The 23904-nt window shown below is 39.1% G+C and overlaps 1 protein-coding gene across 15 annotated transcripts in view; it reads left to right on the forward strand.

Moving 5' to 3' along the window:
• Positions 1-23904, forward strand: part of CD99L2 (CD99 molecule like 2) — a 150920-nt gene that overhangs the window by 75416 nt on the left and 51600 nt on the right. For all 15 annotated transcript variants that reach the window (XR_008914779.1, XR_474689.3, XR_008914778.1 and 12 more), the window contains 4 exons: positions 1041-1142; positions 5838-5900; positions 7083-7181; positions 13854-13916. Coding sequence is in view for 12 of the 15 variants with exons in the window: in XM_056809823.1 (XP_056665801.1) it covers positions 1041-1142; positions 5838-5900; positions 7083-7181; positions 13854-13916 (327 nt within the window). In the remaining 3 variants the exon portion in view is untranslated. The remainder of the gene's footprint in view (positions 1-1040; positions 1143-5837; positions 5901-7082; positions 7182-13853; positions 13917-23904) is intronic.

Raw genomic sequence — 23904 nt, forward strand, 5'->3', positions numbered from 1 at the left:
AGGTCCCCCCCTACCCCCACCTCCCCAGACCCTTACTTTCCATCTTAGAATCAGTACTGTGTATTGGTTCCAAGCCGTAGAAGGGCATAGAGGACTAGCAATGGGGTGTAAATGACTTGCCCAGGGTCCCACAGCTAGGAAGTGTCTGAGTCTATATTTGAACCTATGACCTTCTGTCTCTAGGCCTGGTGCTCAATCCACTGAGCCACCTAGCTGCCCCCAAGGGGTTTGACATATAGACTAGGAGAAGGTGACGTTCTTCTTTTTTCAGTAAAGGATCAGGCAAGATGCTCTTCTCAGAGGGAGCAATGGTGAAGGTGGTATCCTTTTGTTGGGAAGAGAATAGGTTTGGAAATAGGTTCCATCTCTGAGGAACAGGAAAAGGGTATGTTAGGAATGAATAGTAGGGTTAGTTGTCTTAATAACATCGATTTGTAATGGACCTGGTCAGTTATTAAGCATTTTTCTTAAACCCTTACTTTCTATCGTTGAAATCATAATCTCAGATGGAAAACTCTAATCCTTGGGGAGTGGGAGAAACTGGGAAAGTTCTTTTGAAGAAAGTGGCATTTAAGCTTTCATGAAGACCAGAGACACCAGACACATATGTAAAGCAGGGGACCATTCTAGAAATGGCTTCTAGCCTGTGAAGAGCAGAGAAGCTACATGACAATATGCAAGGTCAGGTTTGTCAAAGCTTTCGTGGCTATAGGACCAGAAGGCAAGGAATTCAGAAGTGGAAGATGATACATAATTAAACAGGTTTATTGTAGGATTATGCTTTTGAAGGTAAGAAAGTAAAGCTTGAGCAAGTAATACCATTGGTGAACACCGAGTTTTGGGAGGGACTTAGTGATACATTGAACATGAAGACTAGGGTTTGGAGGAAGGAGACATCTGTTTCTCACAACTATTCTTTTTTCTAATTGTAGCAGTATCCCTGGAAAGTAAACTGCATATCCTATTCAAGCAGCCAAGAGAGATTTCTTATATGGAGTACAATTATTCCTGCATTTCATTGGCCTTTTTTCTGTTTTTAGAGGTTGCCAAAGATTTAAGATTTGACTGGACTGACTCTTTGTACAAGCAAATAGAACGATTCAGACGTGGAAGTGGCAAACCCAAGCAAAATCCTCCGTCAGGTAAGTGGATTTGCTTTAATTTGGAAGCTTTCATTTTTCTTTTTGCTCTATTGTTATTAGAAGATTCCCATGTATCTCTGTGTGACCTTGGGTTAATTACTTCACTTCTTAGAACTTTAGTTTCTTCATTTGTAAAATGAGGATAATAGCATATATTTGGCATATATAAAATGGAACACATCTTAATCAACTATTGATTAAATGAAAAGTTTAGAGAATATAAGATCACATTGTGATTGCTGTTTATTGATTATGAAACAGTAGGACACTATGCTATCTTATGGGCTCATATAGCTAGATATCTCTTCTCAGGTTTCTTAGATGTAATAACAGAAATAACCCTATTCAGGTCCCCTCTAGTATTGAACATTAGTTAAAGGGGATCTGTGCTTAAAAAGTCATTCCTTCCTATGTTGAGGCTTTGTGGATGGTGAGATGTATCTGTTTGCAGATGGCATTATGTTGATTGAAAGAATCCTCAAGTCCTTAAAGAGCCTCCAAGAAAAAATCTGTAATCAAAGAATTTTGGCCTATCCATATACATAGGAAGACCAAATAGATGAAGAATGTTCCATTAGTCAGACTTCAACATACCTCCTAGAGCTTGTCTCATAGTATATCTGTCATATATTTGAATAGTAGAATAGGAAATTATCCTATTTGTAAAAAAAATATTTATAGTAGCCCTTTTTCTTGTCACAAGTAAATGGAAACTAAGGGGGTGCTCATTAATGGAGAAATGGCTGAATAAGTTATTGAATACTAATGCAATGCAATATAGTAAGAATATAATACTTTTAAGAAATTATGAAATAGATGGTTTTAGAGAAATCTGAGAACTTGTGTGAAGGAATGAAGAGTAAAATAAGCAGAACTAGGAAAACAATTTAGATTATGACAAAAACACTGTTAAAAACAAAAATTGGATGGACTTAAGAATTCTGATCTACCATAATTCCAGAGTACCAATGATTAACCATGCTACTCACCTCCTGACGTTGTGATGTTTGGACTAAGATGCAAAATGAGAGCCAGTGTGGGAATTTGTTTTTCCTTGATTATGTAGTTGTTAATCTACTTGTGATGTTGGAGGAAAGTGAGGAAAGTTTCCAGTATATTGGAGGTAAACTCCTGACAACCTTTTGAAAAGTGATAGGCAAGAATTGCCCTGAATGAACACGTTGAGACAGGTTAGAATCTGCATTATCAGAGGGGGAATCCCTGAACTGATGAGAACATAGATCTATTTTGACTATTTTTGTATGTACTTTCTGTAACCATTGTGAGCATGATTGAGATAATATGTGTAAACAGAACACAGATGCAAAGTGACATGCTTTACAATGATAGCTAACTTTTAAAATAGTGCTTTAGGATATAAACAGTGCTTTATTTCAATGATTTTTTAACATAGTCACTTAGATGTCTTTTGTAACTGTTTTTAAGTAGTAAAAACATAAGCAGGCTTAATTTGGAGGTTAAAAAAAGAAAAGAACAGGACAGAAAAGAAAAATACATTTACGTTTAATCCTTTAAATTATGCACCTGTTTTAATTACTGGGAATATAAGGAGGATAAAAAAAACCCTGTTCTAATTGAAATTAAGGTAGGCCGAGGCATCAAGCTCTGAGCATGATCAATTGATTGGTAAAAATTATCAGTTACCAACAAAAGGAGTTTCTTAGTTTCTCAGCACACGCGTGCGTGCGCGCGCGCGCGCACACACACACACACACACACGACCTCAAGCGAGGGCTAACAAATCATTTTTATAGATAAAAAGACAAACATATAAAAATTAGAAGGCAATATCATTGATAGGGAAACAATAAGATTGGTTACAAAATCAGAAACCTCATAGGCCTGGGCAACAGCATGATTACACAGACCTTAAGTATGCGGGGCTACCAACAACTTCTCTTTCCTTCCTGTTGTTAGAAAATTGCTGATTAATTGAGCCTCCACTGTATCCTACAAGAATAACTATTGGTATCTAGATAACATATTCCTTTAATTATGTCAGTAAACTAGTGGTAGAGAGATAACAGACTTTCACTAATTGGTCACGGACAGCTGGTGGTATAGAGATTTTCTTTCAATTAAAAGTGATTTATAGGGCACCTGAACTTTTAAAATTAACTCAGAGAGGAAAACTGATCATTATAGGAAAACTGAACTTTTAAACTTAGGAAATTCTGAATTTAACTTAAAGACAAAGGACTACAACATTAGGTTATATATAATATATATAATATATATATATATATATTGTTATATATAATGTTGGTGGTGAAATAGAATAGACTCAGTTACAAAATGGAATCATAAACATTTTGATTTTCTCATCTCTGGCTTCAAGGTGCTCAAATATTGGGGGGCACAAAATGCAAACAAATATGTTAAAACAATTTATGTACAAGATAAATAGAAAGTAATTTACCAAGTGAAGGCATTGGAAATGAGAGGTTGGGGAAGGTTTCATATAAAAGGTAAGATTTCAATAGGGATTTTTAGGAAGCCAGAGAAGCCAGCACATTGGGCATGAACCCTTTGTAGCAAACTCTTGATTCTGAGCTGATAATAAAGAACATTACAGCCATGTATGAAAAAGGATGGAGCCAAGATGGCATAATAGAAGGAGCTTTTACAGCTCAGCTCTCCCAACAGTTCCCTCTAAACAACTTTAAATTAATGTATTTCAGTCAAATTCTGTAGTGACATCAACAAAAAAAATTGGTATGGTACATTTTCTGGCCCAGGATGAAAGGCGAAGTCTTTGTCATGCTGGTATTTGGACTGGCTAAGAGTGAGTGTACCAGCAACTTTAACTGTGAGCCTTGGAAGGGGCTATGGCAGAGGCAGCAGGAGCTCTCAGCCCAGAGATAATAAGTAGGTTATACAATCTGTCAGAAATAGATTATAGGGGACCCTTTTGCTAGCACTAGCTATAGTACTGGGTCCTGTCCATTGCACATACTGAGTTCCAGATTGCAGTTTTATTAGTTCAAGGAGGAGGATTTAGGGTTGAAAGGGAGCAAGGTCCTGCCTGGTCATAGAGTACCAAGTCTAGATGTGGGAAGTCCTGGGTTCAGATCTGGCCTCAGGTATTCTCCATCTTTTTATCTGAGCAAGTAACTTAAGCCCAATTGCCTGGCCCAGAACACTCTTCTGCCTTGGAATTGATACTTAGTAAGAAGGTTAAAAACAAAAAGTAATGAATGGGATGCAAGAAAATTATGAAAAAGAATTAACTTGATAAAAGAAGAACAAAAAAATATTGAAGAAAACAACATCTTAAAAAACAAAATTTTCTAAATGATAGAGAGGTACAAAATCTCACTATAGTAATTAACTTCTTTAAAAGAAGAATTGTCCCAATGGTAAAATATATGCAGGAATTTAATGATCAAATTACCTTTTGAAAAACAGAATGAGACAAATGATAACAGATACACAAGTCATAAAGAAAATAATTCCTTAAAAATTAGAATTGGTCAGGTAGAAACTAATGACTCCATGAGATGTCAAGAAACAATAAAGCAATCAAAATAATGAAAAAGTAGAAGAAAATGTTAACTATTTCATTGCTAGGTGAGCTAGGTGAAGGTTTTAACATTCCTAAGAAGGAAAAATATTAAATCTGGATTTAGACTGTCTTAAGTTTGCTTAACATTTTTATTGGACTGTAAGGCAGATTGTAATTTAAAAATAAAATCAATGCTTGTTTATCTGACTAGAAATCCTTATATTTTTAGAGGCTATAGCCATTGATCATTTCTAGTTCTTTTGCAGTCAAATTAGAAAAAGATGAAAGACTAAAGCTGGTTTTGAATACTAGTTATTTAAATTATTTTAGCTCATCTGTTGAAATTATTATAAGGACAACTATCATCACATTTAAGGCATTAGTGATTTTAGATCATGTCACAGTTCATTCAAGTACACTTAGTTCATTTTATGATAATGTGATCATGAAATTACTAAATGTATTTGTGAAGATTTAAAGAAAGTGAAGTTTAGTCTATACTACTTTAATCTTTTATATTACAGTATCTTTTTGCCATATCAGTCTAGGTATATCTTTTATCAGAAATAGACCTTTTTATTTAAAATTTTTTCATTGTATATTTCCTTTAGGCTAGAGCTAATGCCCACTTTTTATATATATAATTTAAAATATTGTGAAATGAATTGTATGCTTTTTAAATGGAATTCATTATTCCTGCTAGTTGGAATCTAACTGCATTTATTTTCTGTGTTATATTTTCAATTGCATATAAAATATTTCTTTTAATAGGATGTAAGCTCCTTGAGTACAGCAACTATTTCACTTTTCTTTTATATCCCTGGTGCTTGGTATAGGCACATAAGAGGTACCTAATAAATAAATTATGGAATCCAATCAATGTGAGGCTACTTACCTTTAGTAGGAAGTTGATGTAGGAGACTTAGGAGCAGAGGTTCATTTTTAAATTTAGTGTTTCTTTCAGGTAGCTGGAAGAATGAGAGCCAAATAGGGAAGGAACAGATGTGGTATGTTATGAAAAGTTACCTGGTAGCTCAATGCAAAGGTTGTTTTCAGTATGATTCCTGTTTTGGGATGGAGGTGCTCTTGCTCAGAGAATTTGAAAAAGCTTTCCCTGGGATCGATGTGGATTCTGTGATGTGTGACTAGATCTTTTGCTTACTTTGTAGATTTTGACTTGCACGATGCCTTAGATCTTCAGCCAACCCCTAAATCCCCTCCAAAGAAAACAGGTAATTTTGCATCTCTATCAGTGGACTCATACTTCTATTGGTGCCTTAGTGAAACTCCAAATTCATCTAGGATTCCTGTTTAGTTCATGAGCAGAGTACCAGTACTTTTTGTATGTGTGTTATGGATGTTCTCTCACCTTTGTTTCTGACTCTTAATTCCTTTGTCTTTTTCCCCTTCTCTCCTATATTTAATATAGGCCATCACTGTTTATATTTTCCCTCTGGTCACTAGGCTTGCTCAAATCAGAATCTCTGTCTTCATTGACAGTCTGAAAGGTGCTTGCTGGATCTGATGAAACACAGCTTGTTAGAACTTGATCAACCAGAACCCCTAGGTAGCTGACATTTTTTTTTAGCACTAGAAAGAGGAAGATGATGAGGATAATTCTGAGCCTCAGTCTTATTCTCTAGATTTATGAAACAACCCTGTAGTAGCACCTAGCACAGTACCTTGATTCTAGCAGATGCTTCTTAAGTTTTGGATTGAAGCAGCCAAGATTTGCTGTTTAAATCAGTCAGTTCAGTTAGTTGTATTTTCTGCTTCACTGGGCTTCCTGGCTGGTTGTCATTTTGTATTTTAAAACTCTTGAAGCCCAGTTTTCACAGAGGCAGTGCTAATCATGCCCAGCCAGAAAGGCACCTCTCTAGAGTCTAGAAGTCCAATTGTAGAAGCATGGGAGAACAGTTCTATGTTGCATGGATGAACTAGGCTGAACAGATGAACTTGTTTATAACAATGAAATAATTTTGGAAACTGGAACTTCCAATGAAATAGCTAGGAAGAAGTAGACTTGATGTAGTCTGCCATCAGTCATTTAATTGTAATTTAACTCCTGCTAGTTTGTTCCCAATTATAATCTTGACAGTTGATTGGGTCTGAGTGCACAAAATTGATTGTTAGCCTGAGAAAACTCTAAGTTTGAAAGTTGTGATGGGAAGCAACCAAAGAAAAAACATTCATTCTAATGTGCTATGTTGAAGTCCTTTTTGTATGGTCTCTGTTTTGGATCATCTGTTAACTCCCTTTCTCAGCAGTTAGAGTTATGAGGTGATTTACTTCAAATGGTCATGTCTGGTGTTAGGATTTTTGTTTTTCTGTGATATCTAGCCTTTATATACACTATCTGATGGGAGAAAAGATTCTTATTCAATCTCATTAATTAGTTTGTCTTTTCCTTGGAGATTCTGAACTTCTTGGTTTCGACTTGAGCGATGCCTTGGATGATGGAAATGATGGATTCAATGATGGTGGAAGGAAGCCCAATAAAAATCCTGGTGGAGGTAAGTGGGTTCATTGTATCTCTCTAGTTTTACTCCTTTCTGTTTGAAACCTTTGGCCAAGCCAGCACCATCCAGATTTGCTTCTTTTTTAATAAACCTAATCACCTTCAAATCTACTTTCAGCCAGGGGCACTGGGGGTCCCTGATAATGACGGAGGATGGAATCTTCAAGTAGATGCTTTTGCATTGATACTAAAGAATTAGCATGCTTCCTGCTTCTCTGTCCTTGAAAATATGCTTCATCATTATTTGCAAGGTTGAGAGACTTTTTAAATAATCTTTCTGTGACCCGTGTTCTTATGTACTGAATGTATCTAATGTAAAATATAAGAAGCATTTTGTAGTATGTTGGGGTAGAGAAGTAAAGATGTAATGATAGAATCCCATGACATTTAATTCAGAGGATAAGTACCCTCACAAACGATTTGTTAACTTGTCCCTCATCATTAGTGCTAAACACAGGAGGTACACAAGAAGTCAAATAATCCCTGGTCTCAAGAAGCTGATAGTCTAATGGAGGAATCAACAGGCAAACATATGTATAAATAAGCTCTCTACAAGAAAAATACTGACAGAAGGATAACATTAGAATTAAGAGAGATTAGGAAAGGTTTCCCACACGAGGTGATTTGTGAGTTTGGCCTTGACGTAAGCTAGGGAATCTTAAGAGGTAGAAGTGGGCAGGGAGACTGTTCTAGTCATTGTGTTCAGCCAAAGACAGTGCATGGCATTGGGAAATGGAGTTTCTTATTTGTGTAGTACCAAGGAGGCCAATGTCACTGGCCTGACTAGAGTATGTATGGAAAGATATAAAGTGTAAGAAGATTGGATGTATATGTGTAGTGGTGCTGGTGGAGGGGCATCTAGATCATGAAGGGCTTCGAATGCCAAACAGAATTTTGTTTTTGATCCTGCAGGGGATAGTGTGCCACTGGAGTTCATTCAGTTGGATAGGTGGGATGATTGAGCTTATGCTTTAGGAAAATCACATTAATGACTCAATGGAGGATGGTTATGGAGTAGGGAGATACCCACCAGCAGATTATTGTAGTGGTCCAAGTGTGAGGTGATCCAGGAGGAGATATATTGGACATATATTGTAAAGGTGAGAACTGGTAGGCCTTGTCCACAGTTTGGATATTGTGGTGGTGATAGTCAGACATAGACATTAGGATGATACCTAGGTTGCGAGTATGCAAGACTGGGAAGATGGTGGTGCCCTTGACAGTGTGTTTTATGGAGAAAGATAAGTTCAGTGTTAGGCATTTTGAGTTTAAGATGTTGACCAGACATCTAGTTTGAGGTGTCTGAAAGGCACTTGTAAGGTCTTTGTGAAGTTAGACAATGCTTTGAGAGCAGAACTGTGTTGGACACCTAGGGCTAGTGAATACGACCTGGGTAAGGTTCCAGCAAAGAGAGTGAGACAGATCAGGCAGACAGGGGGAGGACCGGGAGAATCTGTAATCCCAAAAATCTAGTGAGAAAAATGTTTCAAGGATAAGAGGGTGATGGGCAGTGTGAAAAGTACAAAGAATGATAATTGAGAAAAGGTCATTGGATTCGCCAGTTAGGTGATCATCGATAACTTTGGAGAGAGTGGAGTGGTTTGTACACTAAGAATAACTAGCCATATTATCAGTTGTGCTTTGAGGTTTGCACAGCCCTTTCTGACAACTGTCGGTACTATATCTATTCTCATTTTGTAAATGAGCAAATGGAAGCACAAGCAGGTTAAGCGACAAAGTTAGACAGCTAGGAAGTGTTTCAGGCTGTATTTCTGCTCAAGTGTTTCTGACTCCCAAGTCTAATATCTGTATCCACTGCACCACCTAGCTGCAAGATTACAATCTATAACTCTCCTAAACCCAGTGGAGCCTTCCTGCATGTAAGAGTACATAGACTGCATAGAAGGGAAGGTGAGAAAAAGGCTGCAAAGCCAGTCCTCTGCTACTTGGGACACAAGGCCAAGGAATATGGAGGCCCAGATGGCTGGCTGGCAGTTATTTGCCACTCTCTTCAGCCACTAGAATAAAAGCAAAAGGTAAGAGCAACAGGACCAGACAATAACTTGCATTGTAGTTACCAAAAAGAGAGAAAGGGGACAGAGATCAAGACATAAACTCCAGGATCCCTGTCTCCGACTTTGTTTACACTATTAGAAACAAATGGTCATCTAGTCCAAACCATACTTGCAAATAGAATCCCTTCTTCAACATATTTGACCACAGATTGTCCAACCTTTAATTGAAAAACCACCACAAAGGGGTTTCTATTCTTCCTTACATTTCATTGCTTCTGACTAATTTATGTACCTTTTAAAATTTTAAGTTGATCAACAAGTTCTCCAGGCATCTAAATTTGTCTTGTAGAACTTCTTTCTCCTCTTCCTCCTAAAAATTGTTTCTCTTTCTGTCTTCAGAATTTCTTTCGTGAGAGCGTCCTATTTTTTCTGGTTTAATATTCCCCTAAAGAATATTTGTGGGAATCTAGCTAGCCTGCTTCTGAACCCACTGAAATCTCTTTTCCCCAAATCTGTTGTATGTGTTGTTTTATGCCTGACTTATCTCTTTTCTGTCACAATCTCTAAAAGGTTTCTTTCTTCCAAGGTTCATATTATTTCTCCCTCAGCAATCACTTCCTTCTTGGTGAGAATCAGATCTAAGTGAATCTTTTCTTGAGGGTTGGTTTATCTACTTTTGGAATGGTGAAGTCATCACTAAGGCAAATCCAGAAATTATTAGCCCTTCTGCTTTGACTGGAGGAAAACTCTAAGAGAAGTCTTGACAAATGAAGGCCTTTATTGCAGTTTCTATAGCCTTGCCTGAATGCTGTCTTGTATGGTGAGATTGTCATGTTCAGCTCTTTTGAAAAAGAAACACTATTGGCTTTTCCACTCTTGATAATCCACCAGCCATTCATCCAGTATTTTGTAACAGTTATTGGAGAGTTCTTGGTGTGGTTGATTTTCACTCCAGTTTGGGTTCGTGTTCTATTATTATTGCACAGGAAAATGGCCCATAGCTCAGTGTAGTTCCTGGAACTGGTATTTTGGAAGTGCATTCCTTGCTTTGATTCCTTCCTTAGATATTCTAATTAGACTATTACATCTCTGAAAAGAAACCCTCAAAAGGAGATATTTTCCTTTGTTGGAAACTGGAACCTGTTTGTATTTCTGCTATTTCCCCCTGTGTTAATCAGCAAGTACCTATGTGGCATGTAGATGCTGGGGAAAAAAAGTATAAGGAGCTTACATTCTAATGCAGGAAATGAGAAGTATATTCATGAGTATATTTAGCACAAGTCTAAAGTGACCAAATACCGATATATACAAAATGGTTAAATACAACGCTGATGGGGCGAGCACTGGCAGAGTAGATCAGGAAAAGCTCCATTCAGAAGATAGTGTTTAAGCTGCATCTTAAAGGGGAAGGAGGAATCTTTGAGGGGGAAGTAAGGAGAAAAGGTGTTCTGGGAATGTTGGATGACCAAGGCATGAATATGGAGATGGAATGTTGTATATGAGAAGCATCCAGTAGGTTGATTTGGCTGGATCATTGAATATGTAAAGGAAAGCAGTAGCCCGTGACCCTTGTAAGGTAGTTTTGGGCCAGGTTTCGGATTTCAAAGGTAAATGAAGGAGTTGCTATTGTTTCCTAAAGCCAAATGGGAGCATTGGATTTGGGTAAGTGTCAGGGTAGTGGTAATATTAAAATTTTAATTAAAGTTTAAAAGTTAACAATTAAGTTAAAATTTCACCCAAAGGGAATTATGTGTACTTCAGTGGATTATTTTTCCAGCAGTATACAGGAAGGACTAGATTTGTGAGTGACTTGAGGAATGGGTAGCAGTAATGCAGGCGAGAGGTGAAGAGGCTCTGTACTTACAGTGACAGCTCTGTCAAAAGATGGCCACCATGAGAGATGTTGGAAAGGTCAAAACAACTAGATTGCCTTAAAGAATCGGGGTTTTCAACTGATAATGAGAGATGAGTAGATTGTCAACAACAGCATATTTATAGCATCAGGAGTAACTTGTTAGAAGAATGAATCACAAAAATTCTTGGATTCCCCTTTTGTGAATCCACTTAATAAAGAATTCTTCAACAATACTTCTGTTACAAAAAACTCCTGAATGGAATTATTTGTTTACCTGTGTGATGTGTTGAATGCATTAGCTCACTCCCAAAGCCTTTTAATTCATCCTTCTGAAGCCAAGGTTTTCCTTTAACAGATGGTACACCACAGTCAGATTTCGGAGATTTTGGTTTGCATTTTTAAGTTTCTAGCAAGTCTCTGAGTAGGTTTTAGGGTTGAGCATTCTCACAGAATAGCCTCCTTTGAAGCAGGCATGAATTGAGTGAAACCAAATAGTTCTGGGGTCCACAGGGTAGACATGAATATGTAGTAAGTAGATAAAGGGTCTGGACCCTTCTAAAGCTGGGTGCCATCTAGTGGAAGGGAAGGGGCTCAATACAATGTCTTCCAAAGAGGCAGACTTGGTGGGGTTGCATGGAAAAGACCCTAGCGCCCTCTTCAGGCACTCCGAGGCTTCTAGTTAGGAAAAAATATCCACCTATTTTTATAATTACCAGCTTAATGTGAAAATAAACTTCTATGAATAGAATTAAATACCAAATCTGACTGAAGTCTGGGAGAAAAGGCTACAAGCCTCAGACGAGTAATCCAAATGGAAATCTAATTTCTCTCATCAGCAACCTTTGAGAAAACTCAAAGGATGTTGCCTAGACAGTTTAAAAATCATCTTGAGTTCAGAATTGAGATTTGAGTTAGAGTTCAATTTAAGCAGTTCTTATTTATTTACTTTTTAGAATCAATACTGTGTATTGGCTCCAAGGCAGAAGAGTGGTAAGGGCTAGGCAGTGGGGGTGAAGTGACTTGTCCAAGGTCACACAGCTGGGAAGTGTCTGAGGCCAGATCTCAACCTAAGACCTCCCTTCTCTAGTCCTGACTCTTTACTAAACCACCCAGCTGCCCCCTAAGCAGTTCTTATTAAGTGCCTGATAGGCACAGGGCGTTGTCCTGGGTGTTGAGGGCCATTCAGTTTAGAAGCCTGAAAGAGATTCTCTGGAAGAAGCTTAATACTTTCTTATTCCAGTTTGTGAGAATATGATTGAAGCAGAGGACTGAAATGGGGAAGGCCACCCTAAGCCCTTCATTGGCTTTCTCTTATAATTTTTTTCTGTTTTTAAACCTTAACTTTCTGTCTCAATAACAATTTTTAAGACAGAAGATTAGCAAGGGCTAGGCAAATGGGGTTACGTGACTTGCTCAGGAGGTATCTAGGGTCAGTTTTGAACCTAGGCCCTTACAACTCCAGGCCTGATGCTCTATCATCCTCTGTGCTACCTAGCTGTCTTTCTTTTATGATTTTTTCATCTTTCCCTGGCCTGCTCTCCCTCTATCTGCAGTCACTTTGGCAGTTCTGTTGCTCTGTTCCCATTGATCTTCGTGTTCCTTTAATGCCCTCACTTTATGCCAAACATTAGGGATTGTAACAGATGTTGGGATATTTTTAACCAAAATTTTGTTTTTCACCAGGTTCTTGGGGGGTCCCAGTTGGGGCTATTAAGTTGGTATTACATTCTCTGAATGTTCTTTTGTTGCAAGTCCGTCTTTGGCTCTCTTGTTTAATGCATACTTGAAAAGAATCCCAAGTTTTCCAGCCACCATTTGAAGACACTCAGTAAGAAGGAAATAGCCCATTTCCCAAGGGAGCTGATTCTGCTTTTGGATAGCTCCAATTGTTAGGAAGTCTTTCTGCACATCAAGCCTAGAACTGCTTTTTGACAGCTTCTACCCAGTTCCTTCTACTGTTGTCCCCTAGGCCCAAACAGAGCAAGTTTATTCTCGCTTTTTCATAATAGCCTTTCAAGTACTTAAAGGTAACCTTGAGTCTTTGCCTCTAGCTCTCTTCTCCAGGCTAACATACCTATTTTCTTTAGTCAATGGGAACTTGAAGCCTTTTACCAAACTGCTTGCCCTCTTCTGGGTGATTTCAAGCTTATTTATTTCTTTTTAATATTGTAGCACCCAGACCTAATACTCTAAATCTAGGGCTTAAGGGGGCAGCTGGGAAACTCAGTGGATTGAGAGTCAGGCCCAGAGATGGGAGGTCCTGTATTCAAATCTTGCCTTAGATACTTCTCTACTATGTGACCCTGTGCAAGTCTCTTAACCCCCATTGCCTAGCTCTTGCCATTCTTCTGCCTTGGAACCAATACATAGTATTGATTCTAAGATGGAAGGTGGTAAGGGTTTAAAACCAATCAATCAATCAATCTAGGGCTTACATAGTTTTGCAGGGCCTAACCTAGACCTAACCTAGTCTTAGACCCTCCTTTTCATTAATGCCTGGATTTCATTTGCTTTTTGCTTACCATATCAAATGCAATCTCCTAAAGCTTTCAAATAACTGTGCAAAGAAACTGTTCTCTAGAAGCTTATTCATGTGGTTTAAAACATTGTATGCCCTTTAAAAAAATGATTTATCCCTATCCTTGAAGAGATGGAAAGAACCTTTTTATACTGTTCTCCCCCCCCCCCCCCCCCCATTTGCATTTTGTTATTTTTTGTTAGCTACTTGGGGGAATTGGACACTAACTGTGGAAAATCTGGCTCTCTGTAATTGCTCTCTTCTTTTTCTGTTTCCCAGGCTTTTCAGATAAGGATCTGGAAGATATCATAGGAGGTGGCTACCAACCTGATAAGGGTAAAGGTAGGTATTTTGACTCTTCCATTTAAATTGAATAGACCTGTGGGCAGCTGGGTAGCTCAGTGGATTGAGAGCCAGGCCTTGAGATGGGAGGTCCTAGATTCAAATCTGGCCTCAGATACTTCCCAGCTATGTGACCCTGAGCAAGTCACTTGACCCCCATTGCCTAGCCCTTACCACTCTTCTGCCTTGGAGCCAATACACAGTATTGACTCTAAGGTAAGGATTTAAATTAAAAAAAAAGAAAATTGGATAGACCTACCCCCTGGTATAGTATCATTCTTTAATTTGGTGAAAGCGTGATTTAGGTAAGATTTCAGAGCAACAGTGTTCTCAAAGGAAGATCTGTTTATTTGCAGTCCCAGTCCAGACTTGGGCTTTATGGAGATAGAGATTTACCACCATAAGAGAACTGAATTGCTCATGTTATAGTTGACCTGGCCTGGACTTCTTGAATAGCTAACAGACCCATGCTTTGGTGCCTTGATCTGGCTAACCATCAAAGGATCCTTGAGAGCACATTGGGTGTGTATGTGCAAGGTGTGGGGAGGAAGTATATCCTAAGGAAGCTTAAGAAGCTGAAGTATCCAGATATTCTGGATGGGGGATCAGGAGGACGGATAACTCTTTGCTCCTGAGGAGTCTTTCATATTTTAGTTTATTACCCAGTTAACAGCTGTCTAAAACCTCAAAAGCCATCTTACCTTGTCCAATTTATATGTGAACATGTATTTTCTCTCCACATCATATACAGGTGATCATGCTCTGTTTTACTCCCACCAATTGCTCAGTTCTCAGATGAGTTTGGATCTTTTTCCTCTGTATAAGGAAAAGCTGTTGTTTAAAATTGAGGAAAGAAGAAAGTAATGAGTCATGGAAAACTGATGACCTCTGGTGTCACATGTAGTTTGGGGTAGGCAAATGATCAGAACTGTAGCTGGTGGTTAAGGGATTGAATTCACTTCAATCATCTTCAGGAGAATGGAGGAGTTAGGGAAAAAAATGAGGCAGTGATTTGGAACTTACAGAGATCAAACTAACGATTTAGAACCTCTGAAGCCTTTGAAATTTGTTTTTTACTTCATGTTCGAGAAGCATTGAACTGCTACTAAGGGTAATCCTCTTTACAGGGAGCTGTTTCTTCATGACTAAAGTAATTAGAACTCTGAACTGTGAATGATAAAGAGTTATACTGGTCATAGAGCTGGGCTAGATTGGTGTCTAAGAATTGCCTAAAGGACTTGGTGGGTCAACTTGAGTGTAGGGTTTGATTTTGGTCCTCCATATGCGTCAGGCCTTCTCTCTGTGAAGGATGTCTTCAGCCTCTCAGGAAAGCCGTGTAGTTTTCCTCACCACCAAGTAAGAGTTTAATTTTGATATGAGCTGAGTTGCTGTTCTGAAGAATAAGAAATTGAACTCAAACAGTGAACCAAAATAAAATGATCTGCATTTGTGAGTGACTAAAATAAACTTTCTCATTTCAATTGACAGTTCCAGATTAGGGAGCTCTGGGTCTTGGCATGGTAGGAAGATTAATCATTTTTCAAATGGGGAGTAGAAGAAGAAAATCAAGAAAGAGAATATGGTCAGCTAGTCAGGTTTGAACATGAGAATTGTTGGTCAAGCCTAGGGAGTTTTGTGGGGTTTATCATATCATGTACATTTCTTGGTATGTTCCCCCATTACCTCCAAGACTTGAATCCTTATTTGTAAAAATGAAATACAATTAAGCAAAAACAACTGATAAGAGTTCTGCATCTTACAGTGGATATTCAGTGTTCTGTCTACATAGTCTCCCACCTCTGCCAAGGGCAAGGAGGTTTGTTTCAATATCTGTTTTCTCTCTCTTTCTCTTTTTAGTTACTTGTAGTTCAGCTTCTTTTTTTTTTGAGATCTTTTCATTTCTATTATGGTCATTGTATATTGTTCTTCCTTAGGGAAAAAGGCATTGGAAAAGTGACTTGTTAAAAATTCAGTCATGGGTGCAGCTGGGTGGCTTAGTGGATTGAGAGCCAGACCTAGAGATGGGAAGTCCTAGGTTCAAATCTGACCTCAAACACTAACTAGCTGTGTGGCCCTGAACAAGTCACTTGACCCCCATTGCCTAGCCCATACCACTCTTCTGCCTTGGAACCAATACACAGTATTAACTCCAAGACAGAAGGTAAGAGTTAAAAAAAAAAAAATTAAGTCATGGCAGTTAGAAATGAGATAGGAATAGAGTTTTCAGTTTATGGAAATGTACATTATGCACATTTGACTTTACCTAAGAATTCTGAAAGTAATCCACATTCCCCCAACATCATTTAGGTTAACTTAATTGTACAGTACTGTGCTGCCTCCCTACTCCTAGTCCCTGGGCTCAGTGTACCCTGCTGTTGCTGTCCACTCCCCCCCCACCCCCCCAAAAAACAAACCCAACAACAAACAAATAGAGAAAAGAGCTTCTAAGTGAGAGCAGAAGAACATGTGTAAAGACCACCACTATTGTCTCCCTCCACTGAGACCTCCAGAGTTAAGAAAGGAAAACTTTGTTGTGTTCCTCCCATGCTCTTGGGTATCTTGTACCTATATGTCTGTCTTCTGTCTGTCAGCACTAGTGTACCCTATGTTTGTCCCCGGCATCCCTTATCATCTATCCTTTCTTGTCTCCATGTTTGGCGTTCACATTTCTGCCTTCCAGTGTTCCTCCTCCTGCTCTTTCTTCTCTATCTCTGGACTTACTGTGCCCTTGAACCCTGTGCTAATCTCCTCCCTTTTAAGGCATGCACAGCACTCTTCTCACCTTCCTCACATCCACTGGCATATTGGCATTACATAGAGGTCCAGAGAACAGTAAGAAGTTTCTGTATGACAAGGCCCTAGACCAGTGATGGCTAACTGTTTAGAGCAGGAGTCCCCAAACTTTTCACACAGGGGGCCAGTTCACTGTCCCTCAGACTGTTAGAGGGCCAAAGTATAAAAAATCTATTCACAAATCTGTATAGCGCTGTCTGGGATAGTGGAGGCTGCACAGGCCCATCGCCACCATTATACCGGGCAGGAGTATACACAGTGCGGAATCCCCTCCCCCAGATTGCCACTCACCATGCTGACGTCTTCCATTGTGCAGCCACATAGTCCTGTGCGAGGCGCCTCGGTTCTCATTCAGTGGTTCTCATTCAGTTACTCTCAGAACAAGGCACCACGCAAAGGACTATGTTACCGGAAGTAGTACTGTACGTGAGCGACACCACACTTTGTAGCCACCACCACAGTGCTCCTCTCCCTGACCACCGATGAAAGATGTGCCTCTTCCGGAAGTGCAGTGGGGGCAGGATCAATGGCCTCAGGGGACTGCAGTTTGGGGACCCCTGGTCTAGAGACTGAGTGTCCAAATTTTGCAACCTGCACACTGCATGTTAGGCGTCCCCCACTCTCCCACCCCCGATGGGGGAGGGAGAAAGCTCTCTTATTGGGCTGCTGGGCTGAGGGGCAGGTCATGTGAGAAATTTGCTCAGGTCCCAGTGCAGAGAGGGAGGGGAGCAGCATGCTCCAGCATACTCCGACATGTATGCCATAGTTTCGCCAACAGATACCTTCTTACTCTTGACTGCCTTTTGCCAGACTCTCACTTCCATACTTCATAGTTTATAAGCCTTGTCTTTGCTCTAGGCCCAAGTCATTAGTGATGCTTCTCTGTGGGAACAGACTATTTTTCCAGGAAAGACTACTGGCTTTATGACTTAACTTATACCTTGAATAGCTTTTCCTGGGCATTCCATTTCTAGCAAGAGGTTCATTCCAAAAGTCTCTGGGTAAAACACCAATATTTCAGAAGAAAGGAGTATTTAAAAGGTAAGGTTTCTGGGCTTTGGCTTGTTTTTTTTTCCAGAAGTTTCCAGTGTGAATATGTGCAGGTTAAGTCAGACAGTTCAGGTTGATGGAGAATGTTTTTGGTCAGGAGAGGCTGTTTCTTTGGCTTTTTTAAAAATAGGTTTACATTTTACAAATGAGAAGAACTAGGAGAAGAGTCCGTGGGACCTTCATACAGAATTTATTCATTCCACAATCATTTTCTAAGTGCCCACTATGTATCTGGTGTTGAAATGAGTATACAAATAAAAGAGTGAAACTGCTCCCAGCCATCAAGGAGCTTATTTTCTCTTTTGGGGAAGCAACATGGTCAGAGAAGAATAAATCCAAAGTAAAAACTTTGGATTTATTTCAAGGACTTGTAGGGATAGAGGGAGTGCCACCAACTAGAAGTATCAGAAAAAGGCTCAAGTTGGCCATTGTTCCTGAGCTATGTATTGAAGGTAATCAACTGCCATGTGTCAGGCATTGTGCTTTGCCCTGGGTGTACAAAGAAAATCAAAAAAGTCTACTCTCAAGGCACCCACAATCTAATTAGGGAAACGACACGCGTGAGATGATAGAGAAATAAGATATTTACCGGATAAATTGCAGATAATTATGAGAGAAGGGGAAATTAAAAGGATTTCAAAGAGGAGACTGTAGTTGAGACTTGAAGGAAGCTAGGAAATCCAGGAAATAGAGATGAGGGAGAGTATTGAGGGGATGGGGGACAACTAGTGAAAATGTATGGAGTTAGGAGATTGAGTGTTTTTTGTTTGTTTGTTTGTTTTAATTTTATTTTTTATGGAGTAGCAAAGAGGCCAGTGTTACTGGATTGGAGAATATGGTATAGGAAGCTTCAAACAGTAAGCGGTTTAGGCTATGAAAGTTTTTAAAAGTCATTGAGATGATTTGATATTTGATCCTAGGGGTGATAGGCAGTCACATTGAATATTGATTAGGAGGGGGTGATATGCTCACAATCAGACTTAAGGAAAGACAATTTTATAGGTGAGTGGAGGATGGATTGTATTGAGGAGAAATTTGAATAAGGGAACCTAACCAGCAAGTAATTACAGTGGTTGAGGCATGAAGCAATGTGGGCTTGGACTAGAAGGATGCCATTGTCTGAGTACTTAGAATGGAATTGTAGAAAAAGAGGGGTTGTGAAGGTCAAATGAGAGTGAGGCATCTCTTTCTCTCACCGTATTGCTTTCCATCCTCTGATCGTGCACTTGGACTCATTTTACTCTCTCTATCCCACTGTTCTGAATCCCTGCCTGTTGAAGAGCTCGTCCTTGTCCCTTAGGCCCGCTGTTTGCTCTCTTATTCCCGTCACACTTCAGCCCTCCTGTTCCAAGGTCCCACTCTGTATCTGCCTGACTTTGGACCACTTGCTCCTATAATTAAGAAACCTTTTATCTTCATCTTCATTCCTCTGCCTTACTAAATATATTTGATTAATATCTTCTGTTTCTAACCTCAGGTTTCTTTCTAAATAGGTAAAATATGTCAGATATATTGCTAATCACTTAGGGATACAAACAGAAGAAAGCAAAATGGATCCTGTTCACAAAACTGACATTCCAATGAGACAAGAGAAGACAGTCTATCTGGGGGAGCTGGAAAAGGAATTGGGGTTGGCATGGTGGTAGACATGGAGTGGAGGCCTGGACTCTAGTCACATGGGGCAAACATCTCACTTGTAGAATGAGAGGTGGCTTTGAAGTGCAGATGAAGGCCCATGAGTAGGTGTGCCATGTGGAAGAGGGCTGAAAATTGGTATAGAACCCTCCCACTGGAATGGACCTAATCTATGCAGTGAGTTTGTCTTATGGTATTGCAACATTTAGTCCTGTCAAGGAGGGAGGTGTATTTGTCTCTTCTTTGGGCTCAATTATTCTTATTCACATTATTGTTGTTATTGTGAATATTGGTCTTTTTTTTTTTTTGTCAGAAAAGTCTTTTTAAATGCAATGATCAAATGAAGTTTTTAATGCTCCATTTCATTTGGAATGTAGCAAAGTGAAAACCCAAACTGTCCCTGTTTTTAAACCCTTACCTTCTGCCTTAGACTCAATACGAGTATTGGTTCCAAGGCAGAAGAGCAGTAAGGGCTAGGCAATGGGGGTTAAATCTATCATTAGTTGTGTGACCCTAGGCAATGTCTGAGCTCAGATTTGAACCCAGGACCTCCGGTCTCTACGCCTGGCTCTCTATCCACAGAGCAACCCAGCTGTCCCTGAACTGTTTCTCTTCTGAAGAAGGGAAAATCTTCTCTCACAAACTTTGTGTCTATTCAGTATATAGGACTTATATCTGAGAGAGTATTCCAAGAATTGGAATTATAAAATCTTTTAAATATTTGGGTACAAATATTGGGTTAAACTAAGATATCCTTATATATGGCTAGGGACAACTGGGAGCCATTATATCAGGAACTATTTTTGTCTCCTGGAGATCTGCTGTTCCTGCCAGAGAGAGCCAGGAATCCTTCCTACCATCAGCCCTCCAATAGGGCATTTCATAATTAGCTTCTTCTCTGTCCTCTTGGACTAGCAGATGTGAGGTTGAGAGAATGTTTTGCTTTCTCTCTGCGGGGCAATCTGCTTGTTTTCCTCACAGCTCTCACTACTCAAGTGGTACCTTATTGGAGAAAATACAAGACTTGCCTTTTCACTGAACTAAGCTCACAAGTCCGTTTAAGGGAGATTTAGAACCCCCAATCTTTGGGAGTCTGCTAGACCACAGTTTTCCAGTGGAATACTTTATCTCTTTGATTGAATTACTGATCTTAGAGACATTCTTTGACTCTTGGTGCTTTCTGGATGACCTCAAGTAGAGGCAGTTAGGTGGAACAGTGGATAGAGCACCAGGCCTAGAGTTAGGATGATCTAGGTTATGATCTAGGTTAAATCTAGCATTAGTTGTGTGACCCTGGGCAGGGTTGTTAGCCTCTGCCTGCCTCAATTTCTTCAGTTGTAAAATGGAGACAGTAGTAGCACCTATCTCCCAGGATTATTTGTGAAGTAATTAGCATAGTGCCTGGCACATAGTAGGCACTTCACTGTTTATTTCTCTTCCTTTGTTCTGTTTCCCTTTCCTCACAAAGCATTCCTTTCACATGCTTTTATTTTGAGACTTTTTTGACACAACCCTTGCAACAGCCAGGCCATGCTGGCAAGGGTCTACCATGGACACACGACACCATATGAGCCGGAAGGAGCATGCCAGTGTTGTGAGACTCATGTTCTTCTTTCAGGCCAACTCCCTGGCCACAGCATATCACATAATGAGAACATTAACAATAGTGATTGGGCTGAAAGATCCTTCTATTTACTACAGAAGCAGAATGCTGTAGTCCGTAGAATGTGGGATATGGAGGTACAAAGTAGTGGATTTGAATCTAGCCATAGACATGTATTAGCTTCATCACCCTAGATGAATTCTTCATTTGTAAAATACTTAACTTATAACAGTTTTCTCATAGTCTTGTTGTGAGCCTCATATAAGATAGACTGAGGACTTTTCAGTCCTTAAAGTACTGTTGAAATATCAATTATTGGGTGAGAGAAGGCTCTTTACACCTCTATTACATGATGCTGTTTACTGTAAAGAGTGTGAGATCGGGAGTCCGGAGACAGGGGTCGACTCCCAGCTATGCCAGGGATTCATTGTGTGACCCTGGACGAGTTATTTCTGAGGAAATTGAAGGAATTAGAATAGTGAGTGGTTAATTGTGGGGCTTGAGTGAACTACAAAGACTCCATCTTGTTCTGGGTTTAGCAGAGTTCCTTTTCTATTCAGTTATGGGTGTAGCACAACTTCTGACTTGTGAGAAAGGTTTATTCATTTGTGGGAATTTGGAGAGAACCCTACTTATTATTTGAACCTTGCCTTGCGTGGCTGGGAAATTGGACCAACTATACCTGTTGCTTAGAGACCAGGGACTTAGGTTATGCTGACAAGAAATCCATTCAGACCCAAAGATTGATGTAAGGAGTTTTGTCACAATTTTACATCTCAAGCAACCCATAAGTCTTATCTGGAAGCTGGCCCTATACTGATTAATCAGTTACTGTTTCTTTGTTCCTTTGATTGTCTACAGAGGCTTGGGAGAAGTGGGATGTCTCTTCCTGATTTCAAGAAATTATAACCATTTACTCTCCCTCTTCTAACTTGGAAAATCCCATATACCTTTCATCCAATTAAAAATCAGATTACCTAATATTTCCTGATTAATTATTTCCTTTTAATTAATAGTTTTTATTCTATTAAAAATTTTTAATGCATAAAAGTTTACCTCCCCTCATATTTGAGAGGTGCAGTGACAAAACAGTGGGGGGCTGAATGTGGTTTGTTGAGCAATTGACATGCATTGCTTAAGAAACTGAAACACTCAAAAGCTTGGATCTCTGTTTTCTCAGTTGTTTTGTCTTTTACCTGGCATATTTTCTCTCACTGGATCTCAGTTTTCCCTTTCAATGAAATGGGAAGCATGTGAGAGACTAGGTGATTTTTTAATGCCTTTTTAAACTTGTTGGTTCTCTGAAACAATTTTGTAAATGCTATCACTATAGACTTAGTAGGTAAGGATGGAAAGTACCCTGCAATCAAACCATAGGCTGTGAGTTTCCTTTTCCAATACTAGATATGAATGAAAAATAAAGGTTTTTTCTCTCCTCATGATCTATGTTGTATTTTTATTTTGTTAAAATTTCAGTTCCACTATACCCAAAGAGCATATATCTTTTGATCCTGTAATACCTCTATTGGGTTTGTATCCTGAAGAGATAATTAAAAAGGGGAAAGGACCAATTTGTACAAAAATATTTATAGCATCTCTCTTTGTGGCAGCAAAGAATTGTAAGTTGAGGGAATGTCCCTCAATTTGAGAAGGACTGAACAAATTGTGGCACAGGTTGGTGATCGATTACTGTTGTGCTATAAGAATTGAGAAGCAAGATGATTTCAGAAAAATCTGGAAAAATGTGTGGGAACTGATGAAGAGAGAAATAAGCAAAACTGGGAGAACATTGTACACAATAATAGCAATATTGTCTGATCCGCTTTTTAAACTTGCCTAATCTCAGCCATGTAATGATGATCTGGGACAATCTTGAAAGACTTATGATGGTCAATGCTATCCACCTCTAGCGACAGAATTGTTGGGGTTGGATGCATGTAGATTATGTTTCACATCAGTGTATTCATGGATTTTTTTTGGCGTTTTGGTCTTATATGGCTGTGTTCTTACAACAGTGACCAATATGGAAGTGTATGTTGCATGATAATAAAAATAAAATAAAAAAAAGCTCAATATCAGATTCTCCCTTTGACACCCTCTCCTACCCATCTATCCACTGAGAAGTAGTATGATCTCAATTATACATGTGAAATCATGGGAACATTTCCGTATTAGCTATAGCACCAAAAAAGCTCAAATAACAAAGAAAGTGAGAAAATTCTACTTTAAATTGCACTCACAATTGATCAGTTGTCTCTCAGAAGGCAGATAGTGCTTTGATTCAGGGAAAACCTTCCTATTAATTAGAGTTGTCCCAAATTGGAATGAGTGGTTTGGGACATGTTAAGTTTTCTTAAACAGAAAGTCTTCAAAGAAAGGCAGAATTTGCACTTACCTTGGATGTTGCATTAGGAATTTCTATTCCTTACATATGAATTTGAAGTAGTTGACCTTTGAAGTCCTTTCTAACTGTTAGTCTTTGATTTATGCTGATTAATCTAGACTTGTTCCCCTTTTTTGTGGAGCTGGCTGAAGCTGACTGGCTAGTAGAGATCAAATCTTTGCCAGCTCAAGATGGTTACCTTTGTTGCCTACTGTTTCTTTTCTTCAGGCAGTGTGGGTGGGGGTCCAGAGATTACAGAGACCTTTTTTTTGTTTTCTCACAGCCTTTCAATTCAAAGAGAACTTTAAGGTTATCTAGACCCAATTTTCCTGTTAAAAAAAGTGGTGGATTTTCTTTTCTTTATTAAGTCACTTATAAGTAGATGTGGCCCAGTCAATGCCATGTAAAGTGGTGCATACTTCTAATCCTTGCTACAGGATATGCTAAGGCTCTTGGATTCCATGCGTTTCAGTAGGGCTAAAGTCAATCTGGGATCCACACTAGGTCATGTACCACATGGTAAC

Source organism: Monodelphis domestica, chromosome X (genome assembly GCF_027887165.1).
Source record: "Monodelphis domestica isolate mMonDom1 chromosome X, mMonDom1.pri, whole genome shotgun sequence".
In the NCBI taxonomy this organism is placed as follows: domain Eukaryota; kingdom Metazoa; phylum Chordata; class Mammalia; order Didelphimorphia; family Didelphidae; genus Monodelphis; species Monodelphis domestica.